The sequence below is a fragment of the Lissotriton helveticus genome, chromosome 4_1 (genome assembly GCF_964261635.1).
Source record: "Lissotriton helveticus chromosome 4_1, aLisHel1.1, whole genome shotgun sequence".
In the NCBI taxonomy this organism is placed as follows: Eukaryota; Metazoa; Chordata; class Amphibia; order Caudata; family Salamandridae; genus Lissotriton; species Lissotriton helveticus.
Window position 1 is genome coordinate 1,214,126,494 of NC_136063.1, and position 26,903 is coordinate 1,214,153,396.

At 43.8% G+C, this 26,903-nt stretch overlaps 1 protein-coding gene across 2 annotated transcripts in view; it reads right to left on the reverse strand.

Annotated features, from left to right (window-relative positions):
• Positions 1-26,903, reverse strand: part of RETREG1 (reticulophagy regulator 1) — a 729,848-nt gene that overhangs the window by 185,382 nt on the left and 517,563 nt on the right. For both annotated transcript variants that reach the window (XM_078687778.1, XM_078687779.1), the window contains one exon: positions 7,591-7,717. In XM_078687778.1, the coding sequence (XP_078543904.1) occupies positions 7,591-7,717 (127 nt within the window). The remainder of the gene's footprint in view (positions 1-7,590; positions 7,718-26,903) is intronic.

Consider the following 26,903-nt stretch of genomic DNA (forward strand, 5'->3'; position numbering starts at 1 on the left):
ATAGAAATTTCCAGCGCGTGTTTAGGCAGGGACCTACAATTCAACAGAGCCATGTTGATTACAGTGCCAGATGTAGGACGGGGCTCATCAATGGATAGCGTATATGAGCAATGGAGGCAATGGTTGCGGGAGCCACCAGTCATAATTGAGTGGGCGCAAAGAGGCAGAGGAAGCTGTCTCAATTGGAGCAGGGAGTCCCTGGAATACTCTAAAGGGATATGGGGGTTTGAAGATAAAGTGCTGGGTCCTGGGCCCGGTCTGGCGCGAACGGGCGCAGACGGCTTACCTCTGGCGCGCCATCGGCGTGCCCGCTGCGCTCGCCCGCTGCGCGTACGATTTGTGTAGGTCATTTTGTAGTGTGTGGCCCAAATTGCCCTCAGCACTAGCCCGCCGACCTCAATTCCAACCAAGATGGCGCCTGTGCAAATGCGCTCGAGTGCCTAATCCCGCGTCCCAAGTGACCCAAATCGGCCGCCTGGAAGCGCGTGGACCCCCGGGAAGAGCGAGTGTGGAGGTAGGGGAGAGTACAGTTTTAAAAAATTACACAGAAATCACAGCGTTCTGCAAATTAAAAAGTTACACAAAATCACAGCGTTCTGAAAAAGTTAAAAAACTAAGTCCCTGACTCCCTACTTCCGCCTCAAGAGTCTCTATCCTTATCACTGAGTGCTGTTCAGTTCGCTTCTATATGTAGTGCGTGGCCCAAATCGCCCTCAGCACTAGCCCGCCGACCTCAATTCCACCCAAGATGGCCCCTGTGCAAATGCGCTCGAGTGCCTAATCCAGCCTCCCAAGTGACCCAAATCGGCCGCCTGGAAGCGCGTGGACCCCCGGGAAGAGCGAGTGTGGAGGTAGGGGAGAGTACAGTTTAAAAAAATTACACAGAAATCACAGCGTTCTGAAAAGTTAAAAAACTAAGTCCCTGACTCCCGGCCTCCGCCTCAAGAGTCTCTATCTTTATCCCTTTTGGGGCTGCGCCTTTCCCTCTGCCCCTAACATTGTTTCCGTTTTATCCTCTTAAATAGTTACCCCGAGAGGGCGTTTGCTGGTGTCGCTGCCTGAGGAAGGATGTGGATGCCTCTTGAACGTAGGCTTTAGCTCTGCCATGAAATTGAGTGTGGCAAAAGGAGCCGTAACCCGAGTGGGTCTGCAAGGTACCCGTGGCTTTAGCCATCCCAGTATCCTTCTTTATTTTTTCTATCATCTGGTCAACTTGTGGAATGAACAGATGCTGGCCGTCGAAGGGCAAGTTGGCCAGATAATGCTTAACCTCTTAGTTTAAAAACAGAACCATGCAGCCAGGCATGCCTGAATTGGTCCAGGTGGTGCTGCAACAACTCCTCCATCTCGTCCCAGTGGGCATGGTCTTACTAAAAGATTAACCCAACTGAATTTGCCAATGCACCACAATTTGAGCCGCTACCCTACTGCTTCAATTTCCTCACTCTATCGGTCTGGTGGAGGGGAATCCTCCATACCTTGTGAGTTCACACTTTTCCGTGCAGTGTAAACCACTTGAGAATCAGGTGGCAGTTGTCCCCCGATGTAAGAAGGGTCACAGAAAAAAGCTTTACATTTCTTGTCCACCCTAGGCATGATGACACCTGCCTTAACTGAGTCCCTAAAGATGTAAGTGGCCAGTAAGAGCATATTTTAAGCACGGGGGTATATGATAAATGGGAAATGCCATGTGTCACTATGCAAATTCGGAGGATGCACCTATGCCAAGGTACAGCTAATTTGTGCTTTGGACTTGTTACTTACCTACTAGCTTTGTATGGTGTTTTCTACGATGATGTACTGTTGTCTATATATGTTCACAACAACAAAATCTTTAATAAACAGATCCAAAAAAAAATAGCATATTTTAAACATCAGGAGGTTTAAATGGAATTCTGTGTGGAAGATAGAGTTTCCATGTGGAATTCATCCTTCTCAGGTTGTTTGTACACCTAAACTTTGTGGTAATCACCTACCATCTGCAGCACCTAATGATACCCAGTAGTATCATCCGGAGGGAAAGGCTTAGCCAGATATGTCTCAATCTGTGTCAACCGGGGGGGAGGGGAGGTCCACAGCATAATCAGCCCATGGTTCATCATGGCATTGAGGCTCATAGGGTACATTAGAAGGGTCATAGGGAGACCTAGTAGTGTCTCTCCCAAACACTGAAACAGGGGAACCTTGAGGGGACTCTGGTGAGGGTTGCACTGGTGGCAGCGGGGATGTTGGAGGTGGATGATGTGGTGAAGAGGGCTAGGATGGAGGTGAATTGTGAGGTGAAGGTGGCACAGGAGGTGAAGGGGATGTGCTCTTTTCATGAGTCGAGGCTTTTTAGGTGCCGGGTCCAAGGGTTATGTTATGTTATATTGATTTCTTTAGCGCACTAATCACACAAGAGGGTACCCAGGTGATTGGGCTGGTGAGTAGGCGAGTGTCCCCAAGGTGCCTGTACGAAGAGCCAGGTCTTCAGCTTCTTGTGGAACTCAAGAAGTGATGAGGAGGCTCTGATGTGCTGAAGAAGGCCGTTCCATATGTCGGGAGCGACTCAAACCTCAATTTCCTCTTTGGCGGGAGAGTCTGTTGTCTGGAGAACAGGCTTAACCACAATTCACCCAGTTCAAGAATGAATATGAACCTGTTGCTGCCTGGCATCAAGCTCCTTTTGGAGCCTCTGGAGGATAGGCTGCTCCTGATCCTCACATGTGACACAGGATGCTGCTCTGGATGTCGGCTTTCACCACCCCAAGGAAGTCCACTGGGTTGCTGCCACTGAGCTTGATTTCGAGGCATGTCTTGGAGCCGTGCTTTAATGCCAAATGGTGTACTTCCATTAGCTCCAACTTGGAATCATGGTGCCAATCATGGCTGTGTAGCAGTGGCAGGCCAGAGGCATCATGGCTGGCTTGTGAGCTTGATGCTCAACCCTCTTGAGGGTGATGCTTGGCTTCCAAGTGGTGTTGAGGAATGGGAGGCAGGCATCGGTACACACTGCAGTTGTTTTTGTAGAAGGATGCTCAGCAGGTGGAGGATTGTTGATGTTGGCGGTTGAGTCCTCTTCCAGCTCTGATAACTGGATTTCTGCACTAGAAGCCTCTGTCTGATGTTCAGCATTGGTCTCCTGTTCCCCGAACAGGTCCGGAGAGTCTTACGATGTCAGTGTGACATTGATGCAGATGTAAGGTGATGATTCTGATGGTACCAACGTCTTCTTATTTTGGAAGGTAATGCGCACCAAGCAAGAGCCTTACTGGTGGTCTGGGGACACACAAAGGTTGTATACCTGATGTAGGTTTGTCCTCAGGTACTTTGCTCAACACTTCGGGCATTAGCGGAAGGGAGTCTTTTCCATTTCGGGTGCATTCTCTGGGTCTGAGGAGTGGAAGGATGACAGGAGGTGCCAGGTCCTGAACGGTGTTGAAGCAGTTGACTGTGGAAAATGAAGCAGATGACTCAATGCTAGGAACCCACATTAGATACACTATTTTACAACCAATGGGGTAGAGGGACCCGAACAGGCCTGACGGAAACACCACATGGCGTCAAACCAGAGCGTGAAAGAAAACACCTGAACTTGTTGGCAGAAAAAAAACGATCCAACAATGGAGCCAATGCCCAAGTGCATTAGCAATCATGGGTGGAGTCGCATGACTCGAAAGACTTCTTTGAAGAAAAATAACGTGCTCATGTCCAAGCCCAACACAAGATGGCAGGAGTATGCCCAGATATGTATCTACAGCTATACACGTCGCAAACATGTGTTTATTTCCAATAGAAAACCTTAAATAGCGCACTCAAAACGTTGGTGGATTAAGAAACAAACTTCATGGGCCCTTATTATGAGTGGCCTCTTAATTCTGATGGAGCCACAAGCAGCAGATCTTCAGAAACACCAGCCCAAAATAAGGATTTACTGATGGAATCAAACCTGGAATTGTGAACTCACCTGGCTTTTCCACAGTGGACTGTCAGGATCCAATTTGTAAAAAGCTAGATTTTTACCATGCTTGGCATTACCAGCCCCCCAGTCTTGGTAATTTTGAGAGTGAGAAAAATCCCACCCATTTACAGTGCCACTCATAACAATGGCCTCGTCAGTCAGTCATTCAATAAGCTGATTTGGAGTAGAAACTCAGGAAACAAAGACACTCAACACAAAAATGAAATGGACAACTGTAAATAAAAATTGAAATTCAACAATTATTAAAAAGTAATAACAAGTAGTCAGACCTACTGGCTATAACAATGCTTTTTTACATGTAAAAACACAGTATTATTATGAGATGTGCCAAAACCCTGCATCTAGATAATAAGGGCTGCTTAATAGACCACAAACATATTTATGGTATGTCAATTGCTGGAAAAGAGATACGTCCTGATAGGGGCCAAGTGCAGTGTGCAGACATCGGGACACAGAAGCGAAGCCAGCACAAGTTCACTGTGCACTTTCCTGAGCCTGCCGGAAAGATGCATATTTATTTTTATGGACGTTGAACTACTATTGTTTGAGTTGTGTTCTGGCCAGGTCCTTTTGGAGCTCTTAAGTTAAAGAGCACTGCTGGCACCACTAGCATAAAAATCTGGAAGCTTCTAGCCACTGACCTCTTACATTTTGCAGGTCCATGTTTGAATAGCTCATCCAGTCCAAGGTTTTGTTTAGCATCCTGGGAGGTGTACTCCTGATTTTATAATAGGACACATAGGACTACAAGTCCAAGAATCAAAGCAAGAACCTGGAATTGATTGACCTGAGAAACTTGAGAGGTCTGTATATGGAAGCAAAAAAAAAAAACCTGAGTGACAGGCTTGGATGGGGTACTTGGCTGACCTGGAGGAGTGTAGGAAGAGGATAAAGTTTACCAACAGAGCCTGAATCGTTTGGGGAATGAGAAGGACTGGGACCAAGTGGATCAGAGTCAAAAGAAAAAGCATGAACAGGGGGTTGGAGGTCTAGGATTAAGACAAAAGAATTACAGGACAACCTGGACTGGGACTAGCAAAATCAGGACCAGTAGATAAGAAGAATCAGGCTATAGAGGACTAAAACCAGGAAGACAAAAAAGTGACCAGGGAAAAGAGCCCAGGAGACCTGAAGAAGGGCAATGAAAATAAGGTGAACCAGGACCAGGTGGCCCAGGGTCATAAGGACCAAAGGGACCAATGCCATGTGAACCAGCACCATAATTTGGAACATTAGGAGGATTAGGACTAAGAGGAATAGGACCAGAAATAGGAGCAGGACGGGATCAAAAAAACCAGGACCAGGACCAGGTGCCAAAGGTAGGGTCACAATTAGGAGGATCAAGACCAAAGGGGACAGGAAGACTAGGACCAAGAGAACAAGGAGGATATGGACCAGTATTATACAGAGGACTAGGTCCAGGACAATGGTATGTTAGTGGGATTTAATGTGGCGCAGGCAAATCACTGCCAAAGGAGTATCTTGGCACTCTGAGCAGTTCTAGGCAGGAGAGTAATTCAAAATAGCCTGGTCTTCAAACATTTTTTACAGCTGGAACAAATGTGAAAAGGAAGCTTGTTCCAGTGATGAGGCGCAAGATAGGAAGATGTGACTACAGCAGGGACATAACAATAGTTGATCCTTAGATCTCAGGTTCCTACTGGGTAGGTAAGGAAGAAGTTTCTCTTGAAGAGAACGTCGGCCTTTGCTAGATAAAACATTTTGAATGAGGCAAAGAAGGTTAAACAGGGAGCATTTTTTTCACAGGAAGCCAGTGAAGGTGTTTCAGAATGAACTCCGAAGGAGAACCCGAAGGGAGTTTGTAGACCGGAGGTGCAGCAGTATTCTGAACCAAGTGCAGTTTAGACAGGAGCAGCTACAAATTGATCATTCCCATAAATAAGGTGACTCCCAATGAGTGCTTGAATAAGTATTCTCCTAGAGCTTAATGGTAGCCACTGAAACAGTTTTTTGACCATGCGCATAATACCAAAGCATGCGCCACATGTAGACATCATCTGTTCTCTCATAGAGAGATTCTTGCCAACAAGGATGCTGAGATTTCTTTACTGCCTTCTTGGGGTGAGGAGGAGAGCCTAGCTCAGAAGGTCACCAATCATCAGACGAGTGGGCCTGGGCTTTGCCAAACAGTGGAATATCGATCTTGTCTCAATTAAGCTGTAGACAATTTGAAGTCATCCAGGAGGCAACTCTACTCATACATTAAGCAAACCTAATTTTGGCATTTTCTGGATTGTGTCGCAAAGGAATGATCAATTGTATGTCATCCAAATATGAGATCACTTCGAAGTCAAAATATTTGACTATTTGGGCAAGGGATGCCACATAGATGTTGAAAAGCGTGGGGATCAAGGAGGAGCCTTGACTGACCCCCTTGTCCAGCGGCATAATGCAAGATTTAATTGAGTCAAGGGACACCGTCTGGGTCCTGTTGTTCAGAAAGTCCTTGAGCCAACACAAAGCGTTCCCACGGATACCAGTCTCACAGATTCTGTGGATCAAGATGGAATGGGAGATGGTATCAAATGCGTCTGACAGATTAAGTAACACTAACATCGCAGGAAGGCCAGCATCAAGAGAAAGTTTGATGGAGTCCAGTACACCCACCAATGCCAGAAAGGCCCTAAAGCCAGATTGCGTAGGGTCCAATAGGAAATGGTCTTCCAGGTAATAGGAGAGTTGTTTGTTCACAAGGGCCTCCAAGACCTTGCTTAGATATGGAGGGAGTGAGATAGGCTTATAATTGGCAAGCTTGTTTGAGTCGGCTTTGTTTTTTTTTCAAAATAGACGTAACTTGTGCCACTTACAATTCCACCACAATTGCACCAGGGCCAGAAGGACCAAAATCAGGAGGTCTAGAACTAGGGAGAACAAAACATGGAGGGCCATGACCGGACCAGGAGAAACACCAGGAAAAAAGCCAAACAGTAGAGAAGACGGACCTGAAGTACAGGAAAGAGAAGAGAGACAGGGCCAGTAGGAGAACAACAACGTGGAAGATGGAGACCAAGAGAAGGAGGGGAGGAAGAGGGATAGAAGTACCAGGATGATGATGATCAGGAATACGTCCAGAAGGAAAAGGAGGAGGAGGATTACATGGGGGGCCCAGTTGATTACAGGCCAAATGTATAACAACATTCCCTTAGTAACTTATGCCACACCTCTTATAAGTGACTCTTAGTTTCTCTTATTAGGCCATAGACTCTTTAGAGACCCACCTTTTTCAGCACTAATAAAGTACTGGTTAACTCCTTCAGCTTTCTCAAAATGCAGTTTGTTTGTGGCCAATTGAGTAGACCAGAAGAGCTTTACTATCATATTTTACTATTAGCCAAATGTGTTAACTATAATACATGAGCTAACTGTCATTGGCTCTGCCCATCATGGCATTTCCCATAATATCACTGCCCTTCATGACTCTGCCCTCTTTCTGCTACACCCAATTTTTGGCATCCCAGAGTAAATTATTTCCATTTTCAGAATTGAATATGTCTCCCAACAATTACCCAGATTTCTCGCTTAAAGTGAAGTTATTTGGTGGGAAAACAGGGAACCTGTTGCATGGAGAGCAGAATGGATAAATGTGTTTAGTAGTGAATTTTGCTTACCTTGCCTGGGTTTTGCTGCTTAAAGTGCGACATTTCCTGGAGAAATGTCCGGTAGTTTGTCCATGATTCCACGATGCACTGACCAAGCCATGGCCTGCAATCCGACTTTGCAGTGATTGCATCCCAGCTGAACATGAAAAGAGATAAAATAAAATGCATGGTTGGGAGCTGGAATTTAAAAAGTTCTCTAACAGTTTATAATGCATGTTTGCCTTTTATGCCATGTGAAGAGAGAGTTAAAGTAAATTTGCAAACGTTCAGCAGATTTTCATGAAAGCAAAGATTCACATGTATATTTGCTCATGTGTAAATGGTATTCACAAGTCTTTGCTAGAAGTACGATTTTCAGACGTACTTGTGAAAATTCTTGTGAATTCCCGAAATTTTTAAATCGGCACCAAATTAAATACATATACCTGCTGGTGCATTTTTGTGTCCTTCTTTAACAATCAGGCCCTAATTTAGTACTTGTTACCTATTATGGTTTAATATTGATTCTTCATTAGCAATCTTGAAAAACTGGCATGAATCTAATAAAATGTTAATAAATTGCACAATTGTTTAGAAAAGCGTTATTTTTCGGGTTGCAATGTTTTTGCGCATATTATATTTTGAAAGCTAACAATCATCAATATTACTTTTAGACTTCTGCATGCACCTGCATATAATCACGGAGCATTCTGGAAGCATTATGAGTAGACTCAAATTGTTAAAAATGTATAAATATTTGTATATGTATACGTGTTTATACAGGAACAAATGTAATTAATGCAAGCAAAGCTCGCAGTTCACTGCATTTCCTTAGAGTGCTTGTCCTAGTAGTAAAGACTTTACATTAATAAATCATATACACAAGTTTGAACAACATATGGATATATATAAATAGATCTATGGGTCTAATATTAATTTTAATAAAACACATAGAGAAAGCCCTAAAGGATATAAGGATGGAATTGAAAACTAAAGAATAAGAAATAGAAACAAGCATTGAAAATGCAATAGGTCTCGCAATAGAAGAGTTTGACATTTTTCGTTTTGCATATAGATGAGTGGCGTTGCGTGGATGAGTGGCGTTGCGTGGGTGAGTGGCGTTGCGTGGGTGAGTGGCGTTGCGTGGCTGAGTGGCGTTGCGTGGGTGAGTGGCGTTGCGTGGCTGAGCGGCGTTGCGTGGCTGAGCGGCGTTGCGTGGCTGAGCGGCGTTGCGTGGCTGAGCGGCGTTGCGTGGCTGAGCGGCGTTGCGTGGCTGAGCGGCGTTGCGTGGCTGAGCGGCGTTGCGTGGCTGAGCGGCGTTGCGTGGCTGAGCGGCGTTGCGTGGCTGAGCGGCGTTGCGTGGCTGAGCGGCGTTGCGTGGCTGAGCGGCGTTGCGTGGCTGAGCGGCGTTGCGTGGCTGAGCGGCGTTGCGTGGCTGAGCGGCGTTGCGTGGCTGAGCGGCGTTGCGTGGGTGAGTGGCGTTGCGTGGGTGAGTGGCGTTGCGTGGGTGAGTGGCGTTGCGTGTGTGTGTGGCGTTGCGTGTGTGTGTGGCGTTGCGTGCGTGTGTGGCGTTGCGTGCGTGTGTGGCGTTGCGTGCGTGTGTGGCGTTGCGTGCGTGTGTGGCGTTGCGTGCGTGTGTGGCGTTGCGTGCGTGTGTGGCGTTGCGTGGGTGAGTGGCGTTGCGTGGGTGAGTGGCGTTGCGTGGGTGAGTGGCGTTGCGTGGGTGAGTGGCGTTGCGTGTGTGAGTGGCGTTGCGTGTGTGAGTGGCGTTGCGTGTGTGAGTGGCGTTGCGTGTGTGAGTGGCGTTGCGTGTGTGAGTGGCGTTGCATGTGTGAGTGGCGTTGCATGTGTGAGTGGCGTTGCGTGTGTGTGTGGCGTTGCGTGTGTGTGTGGCGTTGCGTGTGTGTGTGGCGTTGCGTGTGTGTGGCATTGCGTGTGTGTGTGGCGTTGCGTGGGTGAGTGGCGTTGCGTGGGTGAGTGGCGTTGCGTGGGTGAGTGGCGTTGCGTGGGTGAGTGGCGTTGCGTGGGTGAGTGGCGTTGCGTGGGTGAGTGGCGTTGCGTGGTTGAGTGGCGTTGCGTGGTTGAGTGGCGTTGCGTGTGTGAGTGGCGTTGCGTGTGTGAGTGGCGTTGCGTGTGTGAGTGGCGTTGCGTGTGTGAGTGGCGTTGCGTGTGTGAGTGGCGTTGCGTGTGTGTGTGGCGTTGCGTGTGTGTGTGGCGTTGCGTGTGTGTGTGGCGTTGCGTGTGTGAGTGGCGTTGCGTGTGTGAGTGGCGTTGCGTGTGTGAGTGGCGTTGCGTGGGTGAGTGGCGTTGCGTGGGTGAGTGGCGTTGCGTGGGTGAGTGGCGTTGCGTGGGTGAGTGGCGTTGCGTGGGTGAGTGGCGTTGCGTGGGTGAGTGGCGTTGCGTGGGTGAGTGGCGTTGCGTGGGTGAGTGGCGTTGCGTGGGTGAGTGGCGTTGCGTGTGTGAGTGGCGTTGCGTGGTTGAGTGGCGTTGCATGTGTGAGTGGCGTTGCATGTGTGAGTGGCGTTGCATGTGTGAGTGGCGTTGCATGTGTGTGTGGCGTTGCATGTGTGTGTGGCGTTGCGTGCGTGTGTGGCGTTGCGTGTGTGAGTGGCGTTGCGTGTGTGAGTGGCGTTGCGTGTGTGAGTGGCGTTGCGTGGGTGAGTGGCGTTGCGTGGGTGAGTGGCGTTGCGTGGGTGAGTGGCGTTGCATGGGTGAGTGGCGTTGCGTGGGTGAGTGAATGGTTAGCTGTTGCTTATGCGACGTATAGCACTTAATACTAAAGTAGGCAGACCTTCTTAGCCTTTGTGAGAATAATAGCAAAATAAAAATAAAAACCAGATCAAGTCAAGGACGCAAACGGCACCATGCTATTGTTTATTTACTCAGATGATTTGCATAAAAATGTAACTTGTGAGCACGTTTCTCTAACTCTCCAATAATCCCATTACAACACTTTGTACAAATGAGATTGGGACTCATCCTTCCGAAGTCGAGAAAAATGTGCAACGCTGTGTTGAAGTTAATTTTTTTAATTAACAAAATGCAAATAATGTGGAGAGATTTCAAGTGATTCAGGAATGGGCGCCCTTGTAAAGAGAAAGTACGGCCGGCCTGGGCAGTGATAGGGGAGGAGGGAGGAGAAATGCGAGTCACGGCAGCAGCAGCCTTTGATGTGCCTGCCGGCCGGCCGTGAATAATTAGGGGGTGAGAAATGCGCTCGGAGGGCTGCCTTTGATGTGGTAATGCGAGGCAGGCAGGCAGGCGGCTGGTGGCATTGTGCACGCGCTTTTTAGGGCTTGCGCAAGCGCAATGACCTAAAAAGCACATGCACTTGAAGGAATCGCCAGTGGAATCGCCAGTGGATAAACACTGGATAAGCCCCTATAGAGCTTCGCCAGCTATGCGCTGAAGCGCATCAGCAGGCGAGCCCTAAAAATGACTCTGTCGGAAGATCAAACTAAAGCGAAAAATTATATTTTGAAAAATCTAGAGAAACATAAGGACAGAGTCAAACAGCGTAAACAGCAGAAATCCTAAAGGGACTAAATAGACTTTGAGGAAGGTCGTATTTTTACCTTTGGCAGACAATATGAAATACGCAAGAATAAGGTTCGCTTAGAAATCACAAGCAGAGAATTCTCTAGTTTTGACTCCTTAACCAGCACAGACGCAAGCGACACAGAAAACAACCCCGCGACAAACACAGACATGAGAGAAGAAAGAAAAAAGACCGATTTTTTAACAGAAATGAGATGGCATTGGAACAACAGCAACAAAAAAACATCCAACAAGGGGGAGCTGGCAGGGGGCGAGGAAGATGAAATCAAGGAAGTCAAGAAGAGGCCAGAGGAGCAGGGGAAGCATCAAAAATGGACACATATTGCCCTCGCTCTGGAGATATAAAGAAAAAAAAAAAAAAAAAGAAAATGGACACATGGACAAAGGAACGGTTGAGACAACCAAAGAAATAGGGGATTCCACCCCACATGAATTGATTGTGATCAACTTATCTGATAAGATCTTAACCACGACTGAGGAGAATGTTCTCAAAAAAGGCCTGAACTTCTGTCCGACAGCACACTTGAACATTGCTCAAACAAGGATAGATCTATATAAATATACCCTGAAGATAAAGTTGGCAAAAATCCACTCAGAAAATTTGAAAACAAATAAGAAAATAACCAGAACAACTGTAACTAATACTCTCCTGGCAGAGGATAATGAAGGACTACAAACCCTGCTAACAATGGGGACAGAAACAGCATAGCAAGAAGTGGAGAAATTAAGGGCACTACAAGATCTACAGCCTCCAATCGGCGCAGGGCAAAGTGGCCTCAGACTAAGATCAAGATTTTATCCAACACTACCACCGGGGAATAAAATAGATCTATTTCATGATGCTGTAGTAGAAGACTTGTATAAAAAAAGAACATCGAAATTGCAATCACAATTTATCTCGAAACGAAAGGGAAGCATTGAACAATCTTCAAAAGGATCATACCATTGAAATAAAGCCTGCTGACAAGGGCGGAAACATCATTGTCCTGGATAAAAGAGACTATGTGGCAGAAGCCAATAGACACCTTAGAGATCCAGAATGCTATCAACTACTAACAAAGGACCCCACTATTGCGATTGCAACTACAGTCACAGAACATCTACAGATGAGGCTGGACCAAGGCCTGATAAACACAGATGAACACAAGTACCTCAAGAGCGATCACCCAACCATGGCCACCTTTTACCACCTGCCAAAAGTACACAAAAGCAGAGTTAACCCACCGGAGAGACCCATAGTCTTCGCAAATGGCTCTATCTTAGAACCTATCTCGAATTACATCTATTAATTCCTCGCGCCCTTAGTAAAAGACCTCAGCTCCTACCTACGCGACACCTCGGACCTCCTATAAAAATTGGAAGGAGTGACATGGAAATCTTCCTTCAAATTAGTAACAATGGACGTAGTGTCCTTAGACTAATATAGAACATCAGATTGGACTCCAAGCTTGCACCTACTTTCTGGGCAAACGTAACATCCAATATTGTAAACACAATGTGATGTTATCGGAAATTATACATCTGTGCTTGGATAACAATATCTTCATGTTCAACAAACAAATATTCAAGTAGATAAAGGGATGTGCCATGGGCTTTTCTTTTTCCCCAAATGATGCCAACTTAAAAATGGGCTGGTTCAAACAACAAATCGTGTGGACTGCAGAAAATGATGAATTTCTCAACAAAACAATTTTATGGCTTTGTTTCATTGACGACCTCCTAATCATTTGGGATGGTACTGAGAAAGAATTCAGCAAATATATGAAAAATTGAACAATAACACCACAAAATTGCAATTCACCTATGAAATTAGCGCAAGGAAAGTAACTTTCCTTGATACCACCATTTATGTGGAAAATAATACTCCCCAAACAACATTGCATCGGAAAAAGACCTCAACAAATGGCCATGTAAACACTGCAAAGTGTGCAAAATTGCAGTACATAAAAAGGAATTGGATATTCAGAGAGGCATAAAATGGCAAATAAAGCAACATCTGGCGTGTAAAAGCAATTATGTTGTGTTCATGGTGGAGTGCCCATACAAATTACGCTATATAGGCAGCACTATCTTTAAAGCTAAGAAGAGGATTTTGGAGCACATTCATTCCACAAAAAACAAAGATCGCTCCAACGCAATAGCTAAACATATGGAGAAAGTACATGGGAGTCAGTGGGAAAGTCTCAAGTACTGGGCTATTGAACAGGTACCACCACTGGAAAGAAGAGGCAACCGAGAACGTATATTATGTCAGAAAGAATCTAAACACATACTGGCGTTCCGAACTCTGGATCCGAGGGGTCTGAACCAAGACGAGGAACTTTATGTACATTTGTAAATCTGAGAAGAAAGTGAATTAACTCACCAGAGAGTATAAATGTAAAGAGTAGCTGTGAAAATGAGACAAATCAGTGATACTGGGATCACAAAGAGAAATAACAACACAACGAATGCTCACCAGAGAGCCAAAATGAAAAAACCAACTAACAAACCAACAAAGAAGGACATTAATGCAAAACCATCTATGAGTAAAAATAAATAAGAATAGTAACAGAGACAAGAACACTTTTCTCACTAATATCACGTATAATGAATACTAAGCACTACAACACCCACAATGCACTTGAACTGTTCAGACAGGAAGTAGCCATGTGCAAGGAGAACCGAAATAAAAGAAGAACTTTACTCTGTACAACCTATTCCCGTGAACAAGGTCAGAGTCACCTGACCGAAATGCATAGGGCATGGCAACAACTGAACAACTGTTTATATAAAACCGCCTATCACCTAAACCAAGAAGAGTGAGTGCCTTCTTCAAACTTTCGCTCCGCGAAAAAATTGCTTTGATTATATATATATATATATATATATATATATATATATATATATATATATATATATATATATATATATATAACACCTTTTCCGCAGGTAGTACTGTAAACAATTGCTCATTCTCTACGGCTCCAACAAGAGAAAAGAAGTCAAGTCTTTAATACTTTCCAGATCCCTCATTTGCAACTAGAGTGATTAATGTTTTGCTCTGCTAGGTTGTAGTTACATGTGCAGATGGAAACAATAAGACTGGTTTGTTATTTTTATTACCAAGTACAGTAGTATGCCATAAATAAAGCAGTCCAGACTTAACTTCTTACACAAAAGGATAGGTGGATCATATAGTATTCCATGAATAAACCTACATTGGCAAATATTGGATAGAGTTGAAGCAAGTTTTTTTTGCCATATCCTCTGCTTAGATAGTATTGGAAGTAAGTTCATACATAGCTTTCTGATCCGAATCCTATCTTCTACATAGGCATAAAACTCGTTTATACGTCTCTCCTGTTGGTCATCGGGTTGTATATAACTGAACAGAGTTCATCTTTGTAGGTTTCAGTATTTCCTTCTCTATAATATATTTAAAATGTTTCACTGAGTAACCTTTTTTATCATCCCGGGTAGGGGCTGGGATCTTAGAACCAAGTAAAATGTTTTAACATAGAAAAATAATTCCCAGTATTCTTAAATCATGGCTCTACAGAGGGAAACTTGATTTATATATCTCATTCATTAGCATTGTTGTAAGGTATGGTTCATGTTTCTCCAAAAGTGTAACCCAGCATGTAAAGTATTCCACTAACTACATACATTTTAATAATCTAAGCCTGCTTGAAAAAGGACAGAAAAGACTGGTGTACCAAGAACTCTCTCAATAAATATATTTTTAGAAACCAGTTTATCTTTGGAAAGATTATGTCGCCACGCATCTGTTGCATAACAAACTTTATACACCTAACATTTGGTTCAAGAGAAAAAACACTTAAAATGTACAATCCAGCACAATCGACTTAGAATTGCAAACAATAATAAATAAAAAAGGGAAAGAGAAAAAGAGTTGGAGAAGCCCTTCATTCAAAAATTCACTATTTTCAGTATCAAAAATAATTATTTATTACATATAGTAAAAGCATCTAGAACAATTACGCTCAAGGCAAAGTGCTGGTGTACAAAAAACACATCACAAACCAGACAAGTGGCAGACAGAAAAATACATGTTACAATAAAGGTACAACATAAACCGAAATAATGTGTCATTATGTAATTTTGGCCACATAGGCGTCAACGGCGTTTTGACCACTGTATCACTACACGGTCATCATCAGGACTCACAGTTCACTTGAGCATTACAAATCTGTATAAAAACAATCAGACCAGTCTATCATTGACGGTCGTCCATAAGAAATTGGTCTACAGCACGTTGGTACATCTATTTCCTTAGTTAATGAACTCCATGCTATGTTTGTTGTCTAAAAATGTTTTGCAAAAGAGGTGTTTCATATCTCTGGTATATTTTGTTTTCTCTCCGGAAATATATTCAGGCACGGCTGTCTTTCTGTTTTGCTTTGTAAGGGCTTATATATTTTTGTTTCAGTAAGTTGGATAGCAGGAGAGTTGGTATAAATCTCAGTTAAATGTGGCTTTTTATCCCTCCATCGTCGCAGATTTCCTCATGGGCATGTCAGCTTGCCACTGTAATGACACTGTCTGGCGAAATCTTTTTCTACAGATCACTACACCTAAAAACTCTGAAGAAAAAGAGAAACGCCTATTTCAGGAAAATAAAACGCTCAAAATCAGATTTCTTCAGCCTCCAGCTCGACCAAGCAAAAAACTGTCCGAGAAAACTGTTTGAACTAATCAGAACACAATCCAAGGAACAACCCCAACCACTCAGCACTGTGCGCAAAGCACCTTCCGGTGAAGACTTCTCCGCCTTCTTTGTCCAAAAAACTGACAACATAAAGAGAGATCTCCTCATTGGCGCATGCCTCTACTCCAAACCCCACTGCGTAGCACCCACTGAACCAAAAAACAATGCCTCATGGTCATCCTTTGGCACCTACTCTGAAGAAGAAATTGGCAAACTGCTCAGCACCTTGAAACCATTCAATCACCTCACGGACCCTCTTCCTGCTAACGCCGTTAAAGACTTTACCCCTTGGCTTCTCCCACTCTGGACTAAAATTATCAACAGCTCACTTCAAAAAGGAACCATACCTGACTCCCTCAAAGTTGGGCAAGTCACTCCTTTACTAAAGAAACCTACAGCCGACCCCACTGATCTAAACAACTACCGTCTCATTACCAATATTCCCACCCTCGCCAAACTGCTGGAAAAATGCGCACAACTACAATTGACCAAACACATTGAGCAGTTTGACCTCCTCAACCCGCATCAATCAGGCTTCCGAGCAGGGCACAGTACAGAAACTGCTATGACTCACATAAGTGACGACGCACTTCAAATGCTAGACCAAAACGACACTTGCCTCCTCATCCTTCTTGATCTCTCTTCAGCATTCGACACCGTTAAGCACGAGAATTTACTCGATCTACTAAACACAAGAATGGGTATATCTGGAACTGTTCTCAAGTGGTTCACTTCCTTTCTACACAAGAGATCGCAGAAATTCAAAAGCAACAACATGATGTCCTCGCCAATACCTGTATCGCTAGGCGTCCCACAAGGATCCTCCCTATCCCCGACTCTGTTCAACCTAGTCATGGAACCTCTCACCACCCTGCTACAAGCATCCAATGTACACTTTCACATGTACTCCGATGACACCCAACTTTATCTCAAACTACAATCCCCCAAAGACATTTTGCTCCTGAACTCAACGATCAGAAGCACTCAATGCTGGCTGGCCGATAATCATCTCAAACTCAATGCTCTGAAAACAGAATTCCTTCTGATCTCACCTCCATCGAAGATCTCTACCACTCAAATTTGGCTTAAACACCTAACCGCACTTAATGTCCAACCCACCATTGTGGACTCAGCAAAATCTTTAGGGATAACACTCAACACCAATCTCAACATGCAGCAACATATCAGCAAGGCAACTAAGGGAACGAACTTCCAAATAAATACCCTGAGGAAACTTAAACCCTTCCTACCAGCCAAAGACTTCCAAACTGCAGTACAAGCACTAGTCATCCCTCGAATAGAATATGGCAGCATCGCCCTCTACGGACTCCCCCTAACTACTACCGCACCACTAAGAGCTTCTCTAAACGCTGCAGCAAGACTCATCACTGGGTCAAAAAAGCACTCTCATATCTCCCCTGACTTGAAATCCCTGAACTGGCTACCTTTTGAAGCCAGAATACATCTGAAAATAGCCTGCTTGACACACAAGGCAGTACACCTGAACTCACCCGGCTACCTCACTCAGAAGCTGACAATCTCTGGCGGCACTAGAGGCACAAACAATCTTCTGCTGAAGCCTCGAAGATTCAGGAAGGAAAAAACCTACAAACGCTCCTTCTCAGGAATGGCACCTAGGATCCGTCACTCACTCCCTCCCGAAACCAGGCTCATTCCCTCCACTACACTCTTTAAGAAAGAAGTAAAAGCTATCCTCATGGCTAAATACACCTGAACGATTATTTCGGACGCTTTAAAGACTCTGGACCGATCTGTACTACTTGTTCGACCGCTTTGATTATTTGTATGAACTGTATTTTTCATATGTATTGTTGTTATATATGTATATGATTGGCTTTGCCCCCTCCTAGTTGTATTGTTAGCGTTACTGACTTACCTGTTTGACTATACCCCCTCATCTACCCCTTCTGTGTAAAGCGCTCTGATATCTGCAAAGATCTTGTCCGCGCTATATAAAACTTTCAAAATTAAATTAAATTAAAAATTAAATTGCTCTATCGACGCAATTCCCTAGATCAAGGCCCTCAAAGACACAGCTGGTTTGACCATTCGTGCATCCAGTTACGGATTGCCCTGCGTAGCTCACCTAGGGGTCAGCTTGCTATTAAACAACTAAGGAAAGATTATAATTTGGTCCTAGTATTTAGGAAAAAGGTGCTCAGGGAAGATTCGTGGACTAACTTGGCCGTGGCAGCTGCGAGACTAATGATGCCACTCTGTGTTTAATTTGTAAAAAAAGAGGTGCCGGTGCCGAAAATTTGGCCAAGGAGGCCACAGCCCCCTTCTACCTCTGGTAAACCCCACTTACAACACTTGCACTGCCTCAGTCTCTATATTCAAACCTTGCTTTGTTGTCTGTCCTCTTAAGTCTTTGCTCAAAGAGTCTATCCTCTCACCTCTCTAATCATTTTCTATTGTCTTTGTCACACCTGGTGCTTTACCTTATTCCCTGTATTTCTGACTTGCCCTCTATTCATTCTACCCCTGCCCTTTTTCCTTTTCACTGTTATCCATGTTCTGCCCTCTCTCCCCTCGATCTTGGCTCTTTACTATCACTCTTCTAGCAGTGATTAGCTGTGTCTCTGTTTTATAATTTTTCCGCTTTTTTCTTCTGTCCTGTCCTCTACATCCTTTCATTCTATCTTTTCTCGTCATATTGCTTCTTCACATCATGTCTGCTTTCTCTTTGTCTCTGATTTGCTCTCCTCCTTTTCTTCTACTTCGCTCATCTTTATCTCTCTCCTCTCTTGTTGTTTCTTTCTCCTCTTTACCCTTGCTCTCTCTCATCTAGAACACTGCTGCTGGCACCCCTGTCTCCAGCCTGTACATTCCCCTACTATTGTGAACTCCACGTTTTCTTATTGTCATTCCTAAAGAAGAGGAAGATGACATGGATTTGACTTTCCTACCTATACCGAGTGCAAGAACAAAATGTGCACCAAATGCAAATGCTCTTTTTCGCGTATATTAATCAGTGCGGTATGACTGGGTTTATTGCGGAACAGGCGGCTGCCCAATGAACAAAAGGGTTGTGTCACTGCTAGTGCTGCCTCTAATTAGTAGGTCCAGAGATGACGAGGACATCGGTATTCACTGCTCAGCCTGCTGTGACTCTGCCTGCTACTGTGCTACAGCACAAGCATTGCCCCCGGCCCTAATGCTGCCAATGCCAGTGAGTATGGCTGTGGCTCCTAGGATTCACACATGCTCACCAATTAGCATGCTGGGAGGCAGCAGCACCGATAGTACAGGTGACTCCATGCCGCAAAAAAGTTGTTGTGGGCCGCATCGAGCACGTTGAAGATTTAGCAGCAATGCAGGCCTGCAGCCAGTTTTACAGTCCCTTAGGGGCTGGCATCAGGAAGCTCTGCTCTAACTTCTTCTGGCACTACAGCTTGCTACGCTCTTGTCTGTGTAGTCCCTATGGGTGGTAGTGGCCTGTCCATTCATGTAATCTATAGCATAGGTAGCCCCTGTGCCCAGCCTGAGTCTGTGTGAAGTGCCACAGATCCAGAGACACACCCCAATACAGGGGCAGCGCGATCCTGCCTGGATTTGCATTGCCACGGGTCGAGCCTGGAGGTTTCAATAAATTAGCGTTTTAATGGCCCGCAGTCATCAGTGTTCGACCTGTAGTTCAGGCCCAGTAGTCCCTTTGGGTCCCACATTTCCTTCCTATGTCAGTGAGTGAGCTTTTGAATCACGCTTTAAGCCCAGTGCATTTCAGTTCACTTCCTAATCCGTTAAATAGCGCTGCTTTCAATCAGGAATGAAAAGAAACGCAAGACGCACGCCTATTCCGGGCCCCAGGTTATGCTGCTCTGCCTGCGCAGCAAGACGAAAGTCCCCACTTACTTTAATTTATTCTTCCTCATGATGAGCCTTCACTCTCAAGTTCCAAATGAGCTCTCGCAGCTTCCTTGCCTCAATTCCGTCATGAGCCAGCCCCCAGCTACAATTATCCAATAGGAGGCTTAGGCTCAGGTAGTGGTGGGGTGCAGTAGACTCGGGGAATAGAAAGCAAGCTATTGTTTGAAGATGACTTCTTGGATATGTGACTGCCAGGCGTGATGCCATCATCACTAACGTAGTGATACACCATCATGCCAGACTGGAGAGGCATACCACCGGCCTGCCTATGAATACATATCAGCCAGCCACCATGAAAGGTATGTTATTTATTTTATTTTATAATTGAACAATTAATATTGAAATCACAACCTACAGGGTCAGAAATTGTAGCCCCGGCCCTGTGAAATAAGTGCCGGTGCTGAGTACCGGAAAGCACCGGCTCAAATTAAGCACTGATGCCAGTTTGTTCTGGAACGTTGGCAATGTCCCGTTTTTAAAAAAGAGATACAGCACCTGAATTCACTTCACATGTTCCCCTTCTTGCATGGGTTGATCACTTTTCTGACATCTTTGGTTCCCTCAAGGGGGATGTTTGTGAGAGTGTTAATCAAGTTCAAGTTCAAAGTCAGATTTATTCGTTTTCATGTTTCGATAAGCATAAAAGCATAAATGGTCAAGATTTCTCATATCATAGATAAAATCCAAAATTAAAAAGACATGCTAATAACCAGAATATTTACAATATCAAAGACACAATGCTGTCTAATATATATAAAATAAAACACAAATATATACTGGTACAACTAATCATATTTATACGCCAGTTGGTCATACGAAGAAAGGGTTTTCCCTTCTGTTATAGCACCCCTAGTAAAATGGGAAACAGCATGGCAAACATAGTCATTCTCAAGGCTACAAAAAAACTTATAGACTTCCTGATGCATTATAAAATTCTGTGATAGTAAGAGTCTTAATCAAATGAGTAACAGGCCACTACAAGTTATTTTGGACGTGGTCCTTAATGCGGTAAGCATTGTTTACTACTAATCCGGAACACTGCAAGCAATTACAACGCGGTCATTACAACAACAGCGTTGTAACAACGCATACCATTACTCCGCAAGTCAGAACAACGACTTGTGGAGGGGTCAGAAGGTATTGGATTTAAAATCCAACACCTTCCCTACTGTTGCACCAACTGAAGTTGGAATAGTAAATTATACTATTCCAACATCCAGCGTTATCCGCCAGAACAAGTCGTTTTTCTGACTTGCGAGAAATGGTATGCTTTCTTACAACGCGTTTATTGTAACAACCGCGTTGTAATTGCATGTGTGATAAGATGGCATATTCCCTTAATGCTTTAGTACACAGCGCTAGGGGTAAAGCACCTGGCCCCAATGTTGTACCAGTTGATGCCTTCAAGGCAACGGGGCAACTCTAGGACCCCATCTTGACTCGACTATGTAACGCTGCTGCTGAGGGTACGATTACTTCTAGTTGGACTAAGTCCATTATAGTGCCTATAATTAAAAAGAGAGATAGTTCTGACCCAAAGTATTATCGCTCCATTTCCCTCTCGGATTTTTCAGCAAAAATTATGGGCAGGGTTCTTCTCCCGAGATTAGAGCAGTGGGCCACAGATAATTCAATCCATTCAGAGTCCCAATATGAATTCAGGAAAGGGCTAGGGACAGTGGCGCAGTGTGTTAACTTGGATATGCTCAGTGGGAAGTATACAAAGACCAAGTCAGGTTCCCTTTGCCTATGTTTTGCTGACCTCAGTAGCGCCTTTGATTTGGTGTACCATTCAACCATTTGGCATACACAACTTTCATTAGGGGCCCAAAGAAAATTGTGTTTTTTTCTGTCTCGGCTGTATAGGAACCTATCTGCTAAGGTCCATTTTGGTACTAATGCGGAATGTTCTCCATCATTTATAATCAAGAGGGGAATCAGACAGGGTATGTCTGCCCCATTTTTATTCTCCATTTACATTAATTGGGTGTACGATTCCTTGAGGTCTCTGCAGGCTGATGCACCGATAGTGGCCGGTCATCCAGTTCCGGTACTATTGTATACCAATGATGCAGTCCTTAACTCAAGGACACCTGTCAGTTTTCAGAGAGTGATGGAACATTTGCTGATTTTATGCTGAATACAAAACTAAAGATTAATAATGCTAAGGCATTTACAATGTTACGTGGGATAAAAAATACTCAAAAATATAGGACCTTCTTTATTAAGGGCTTCTCAATTGTAAGGGTTACTTCATTTAATTATTTGGGTATCCTTCTTACCAATTATAGCTCATTGTCTCAACACATCGAAAATGCTATATATAAAATGAGTTGAGTTTGAGGGTGTTTTTAGGGACTCCCGTAAACTCGGTAGCTGCCCTTTAAAGAAATGTTTAACATCTACACGGCTAAAGCATTGTCAGCTGCTCTTTATGGTAAGGGAATGTGGGGCTACACGTGTTGCGGTCTTCTTCAGGTCAAGGAGAATGCCTTTCTTAGGCATGTGTTATGTATCCCTGCCTCTGTTTCATCTTTTATTATTCATAAAAAGGTTGGGTTAACACACCTGGAGGTCTTACTTTTGCTCAAGCCAATTTTGTTATGGCAAATAATTTGGATTAAACCTGAAACCGCCTTTACAAAAACTATTTTTTTGGACTGTCTAGTACGAGATTATGCTTTTAAACATCTGCACACATTATTGCCCTTTCATAAGAGTACTGTGAAGGGACACGTTTTAAAGTGCTAGGTCTGAAAAAAAGGCCCTCCCTGAGTTTAAGAAATCTACTGTTTTCTGTTACGTGTCACTTGCCTCCCAGGAGGACTTAAAACTGTATTTGTCTTTGGTACCCAATAACCAACATTGCTTCGTTTTAACTAGGCTCCGACTGGGTATATTAAAAATGTTATTGTCTTCTCCAGGATGTCTTGAAAGGAAAGGAGGAGGAGAAGCATCTGACATCAGATTCTGCTACGCCCTGATGAAGTCTTTCTAGGAGGGCAAAACCCGTTGACTAGTTTGGATGATCTATTTATGAAGAATACAGTTTATTGAAGACATACCTCAAAATCTTTTTTATGTGTTTAGGGACTAATTCAAGAATGTATTAACGCATCTGGATGGACTTTGATATGAGTGAACTTTGGCTATATGGATACTATTGCAATGCCCCAAGCATTATTTTAATAGTGCTCCCTATATTTTTAGTGGGTTTGTTTTCTTAATTATTAAAAAAATAACTGAACATTTCATTTTACTTGTGGTCAGGCTAGCCAGCATTTGAAATAAAAAAGGAAAGGGTGGTCCCAATGTCAAAATCTTTACAAAATGAACAGAAAAAGAAAATATTTCACCCGAAATAGTCTGGAGAGCTGGCTGGTCTTGGTGAGGTTGAGTTGATACATTTCACTTTGTAGTCACTACCAGGATTTCTCCACGCACAAACAGCTCAGCAGTGTGTTGCAGTAGGCTAGTAGATGGAACCCCAAACTATGTCTTGCATTGTAGCATACAGCCCTTTCCTATTCCTTGTGTGGCCTCAAAGCACTTCCTGATTGGCTGATTAAGTAGCTACTCTGTTTTGTATGCACAGTGGGAAAGCTATTTATTCTAGGTAAGCCATGAATGGTATGTTTTTGTGTCATGTATGATCCTTGAAGGAGTGCACCAAAATCATCACAGGAGACTGCAGCAGCATTTTGTGCAGGGGGTGATAAGTGAACCATTGTATGAGATAATTCTGTGGGCTACTTGTACACACTGGTATGACCAGTAGCCTGATGTCAATTGAGTCACAGTTTGGAGAACAGACAGGTATTTACTGCTTTTCTGAATATTAGATGAATATTGATGATCCCTACTCTCTTTGGGAGCATGTTCCAAAGCTTATAATTCTGTGCAGAGAAGGATCTCCCACAAATCAGAGGTGGGCATTACATACATGCCAACATTTTGGAAGAGGAAAGAGGGAAATTAAAAAAAATTATCGGGAGGATGTAATTCTCCTATTGACTTCTATTGCGGCCTGCATCGCGTCTATTGGCATGTATGGGACTTGTAAGCGTGCTGCTGCAGGGTCGTATATCGGAAATTCAAATATACGTTTTTTCCATACCTGTCAGGAGCATAGAGAAATCACTATGACAGGCGGAGAAAGCGTGACAAAAATGTTGTGCACTTGCTTGCAGAAGTAGGTTACTGCATAATCCGAGTCACACAAGAACAGCCCTTACCATCTGAAGCTCGCAGAGGAGTCTGGTCTATGCATGCAGGAATTGGGAGGCGGGAGACTAGACTTGAAATTGGTAGTCTCCTGCCTGAATCGGGAGGGTTGGTATGTATGCCATTATTGATCTGAGGTTTCTCCTTTGACTGTTCAGTTTGACTTTCAATTGTAAGAAGACTGATCCTGTCCTGTGGACTGCCCAGTGGGCAAATAATACTGCTTTAAAAGAAGATTCTTATCTCAACTTGTAAGTACTGTTGGGCTTTGAGAGCAGATGCAATGTGGTTGTTTGTCACAATGTTCTCTCCATATACAACAAAATCCCTGGTAACTTTATTAACTTCAACTGAAGTGAGAAGTTGGAGTCATTAAACACTCTTAGAAAATGGTTACTCCAGCTTTGCACATGATCGAGCGTTTGATCTTTTGTTGAATCTGCAATGCTCATAGTCTTGAATAGGCCAGTGGCTTCTTTTGTTTGTGATTTGGATGCTGAAAAAGCATAATAAAAGCTGTGTGATGCGGGTAGCACGACTTGGGGAGAGGTGTTTGGCAAGGGAAAGTGGGCAACAAGCTCATTTTAGAGACTCCTAAAATGATATCATAAAAACTGCCACAGTCAGTGAATAGTATGTGTACCCAATCTTCTGATTCCCAACAAAAGACTTTAGGGAACTATCTTGTCTTAGAAGATGGAGCGTCTTGAACATTTTGGAAGAAGTACCTCTAAAGCGCCATGTTTAGGCTTTGATGCAAGAGGAGGGGAATCTTTGCTGTGATTAGCAGTCACTTTATAACAATCATATTGTTTACCAACAGCATGCCAGACAAGAGGGGCATGGTGTGCTGGTGTTATGTAGTTAGGTGACTTAAGGCAGCTATGTGACCAAAAGGTGGTGGCTGGAAGGAGTTGCGGCTAACCTCAATTGTTTGGTGTCTTGATATGATGAAACATTTAATATAAATGTAACAAAAATAAATATATATTTAATGCACAATGAAATAAAAAGTATGGTGTAACAACAATCTTTTCTTATATACTCATACTTTATTAGAATGCTGCATGTCCTGTAGCTTGACACATACCACCATCAATGAGTAAGGCCTTGACTGACGCTTCACGTCTTTCCGAAGATTAAAGGAGGCTTACTGAGATCTACTTTCCACTGCAGATGTTGTGTATGGCCACTAGTTCCCTGAGACTCTTATTTTCTGCATGCCAATAACACAGATTCTGACACTTTTCACACTTATTACTTTCCTTAAGAGTCCTCTACCACACCATTTATGTTAAAGGTGTTCATAAGCCACTTCTTAAAATTCTTTGATTCAAAGGTCTCCAGTTTCATTCCTTTGCTGCTGACACAGTGAGATAAATCTTAGACATTACTTTGCCACACTTAAAAAAAGCATTGTAAGAGGTAGACATAGGGATGAACAAAAGCTGCTTGAAACTGAATGGAGCCAAAACAGGGATACTTCTAGTAGGCTTACACCAGACATTTCTGGGTACAAATACACAGCCCCAAATGTCCTCTGTTTTGCTATGCAGCTGTTAAATCTATGGACTTGGCTACAGTTTGATTATAAAATGTTGGTTAGTCTTACAAGTTGTATTTAAGTATTGATTGGAAGTGCCATAACTAACAATTTTATAGCTTTGATTTGAAAGGGTCGACACTTGCTGTGTTATTATTATATATACACCTCTGCTTTCATTTTATTGTTTTATCATTAATAATACAGTACACCATTGAGATCTAAAAACCCTGTCCTCGTTTCATGGTTGTTTCTATATATTTTAAAATACAAATGTTAATGGCTATGTATGTATGCATGTGATTCTATATACAGCTGCACCCATGCTTGAAATAACGAACAGCTGCACACAATAGAGGTTTTGTAGCCGGTAGCGTTGAAGGGGAACAGGGATATGGTATTAATGGCAGGGGCTTCCTATGGAGAAGTGAAGGTCGGGGTACAGCGGTTTAGAACCTTGCGACTGGTGCACCAGGTCTTGAATGTCATACAGTCAGTAGGAGCCAATTGAGTCAGGAGGGTCAATGCAATCCTGTCATAGGTGCAAACACCTTTATTGAGGTGCGCTGCTGAAAGGGCAAACCTGAGTGGCGGCTGACGTGTCGCAAAGATGCATATTAGCAGGGCTTTGCCTCCCTACAATTATATATACAACTCCCTAAAATTATGCATACAATCTCGGATGTTGATACTGTACTGCTACAACAAGCTTTTGGCACAGCTAGTTGGAAATTGTGTCACGGGTATAAATACATATTTAGAAAGTCTTCACTTGGCAGCAGCCTGCAGGGACGGAGGCCCTAAATTAGAAACGACTCATAACAGAGAGAAGATATGACTGAGAGGCAGAATAATGCATACCCTGCTAAGTATAAGTGAAGACAATAACAACAGTAACTGGACTGCATGACATGCAATCTGCGTCAGCACAGCAGTACATTACTGAACGCATGGGTATGCCATCCAATGCAACATGCACAGAACCAGGCCCAAGCCAAAAGGTAATCTGGAACTGATAATTAAAATTGGGGCTCAGGTCATAGTTCAGATGACATTTTTAAGAGGAGTGGTAAAGCTGAAAGCGCAGATGTGTTCAGAATCGAATGGAGCAATACTACAGCATATATATATTTTCACTGTGCTTGAATACAATTAGACATGCACAATATATATCACACAAAGCTGTATCCCCATGCCAGTGGAGAAGCGTGGCTCAGTGGTTAGAGGCGGCAGACCCGGAAGCTGAGATCGGCCGTGGGCCAGGGTTCGATTCCCTGCCTCGGCAGGACTCGGGCTCAAAAATTCCACGGACTCGACAATTCTCGCTCCGGTGCCTACTCGACTCACGGGGTCACACTCTGCGACTCTGGGCAATAGCTTGCTTAATCTCCACTACGGCCCCTCGCGGCGGGATGC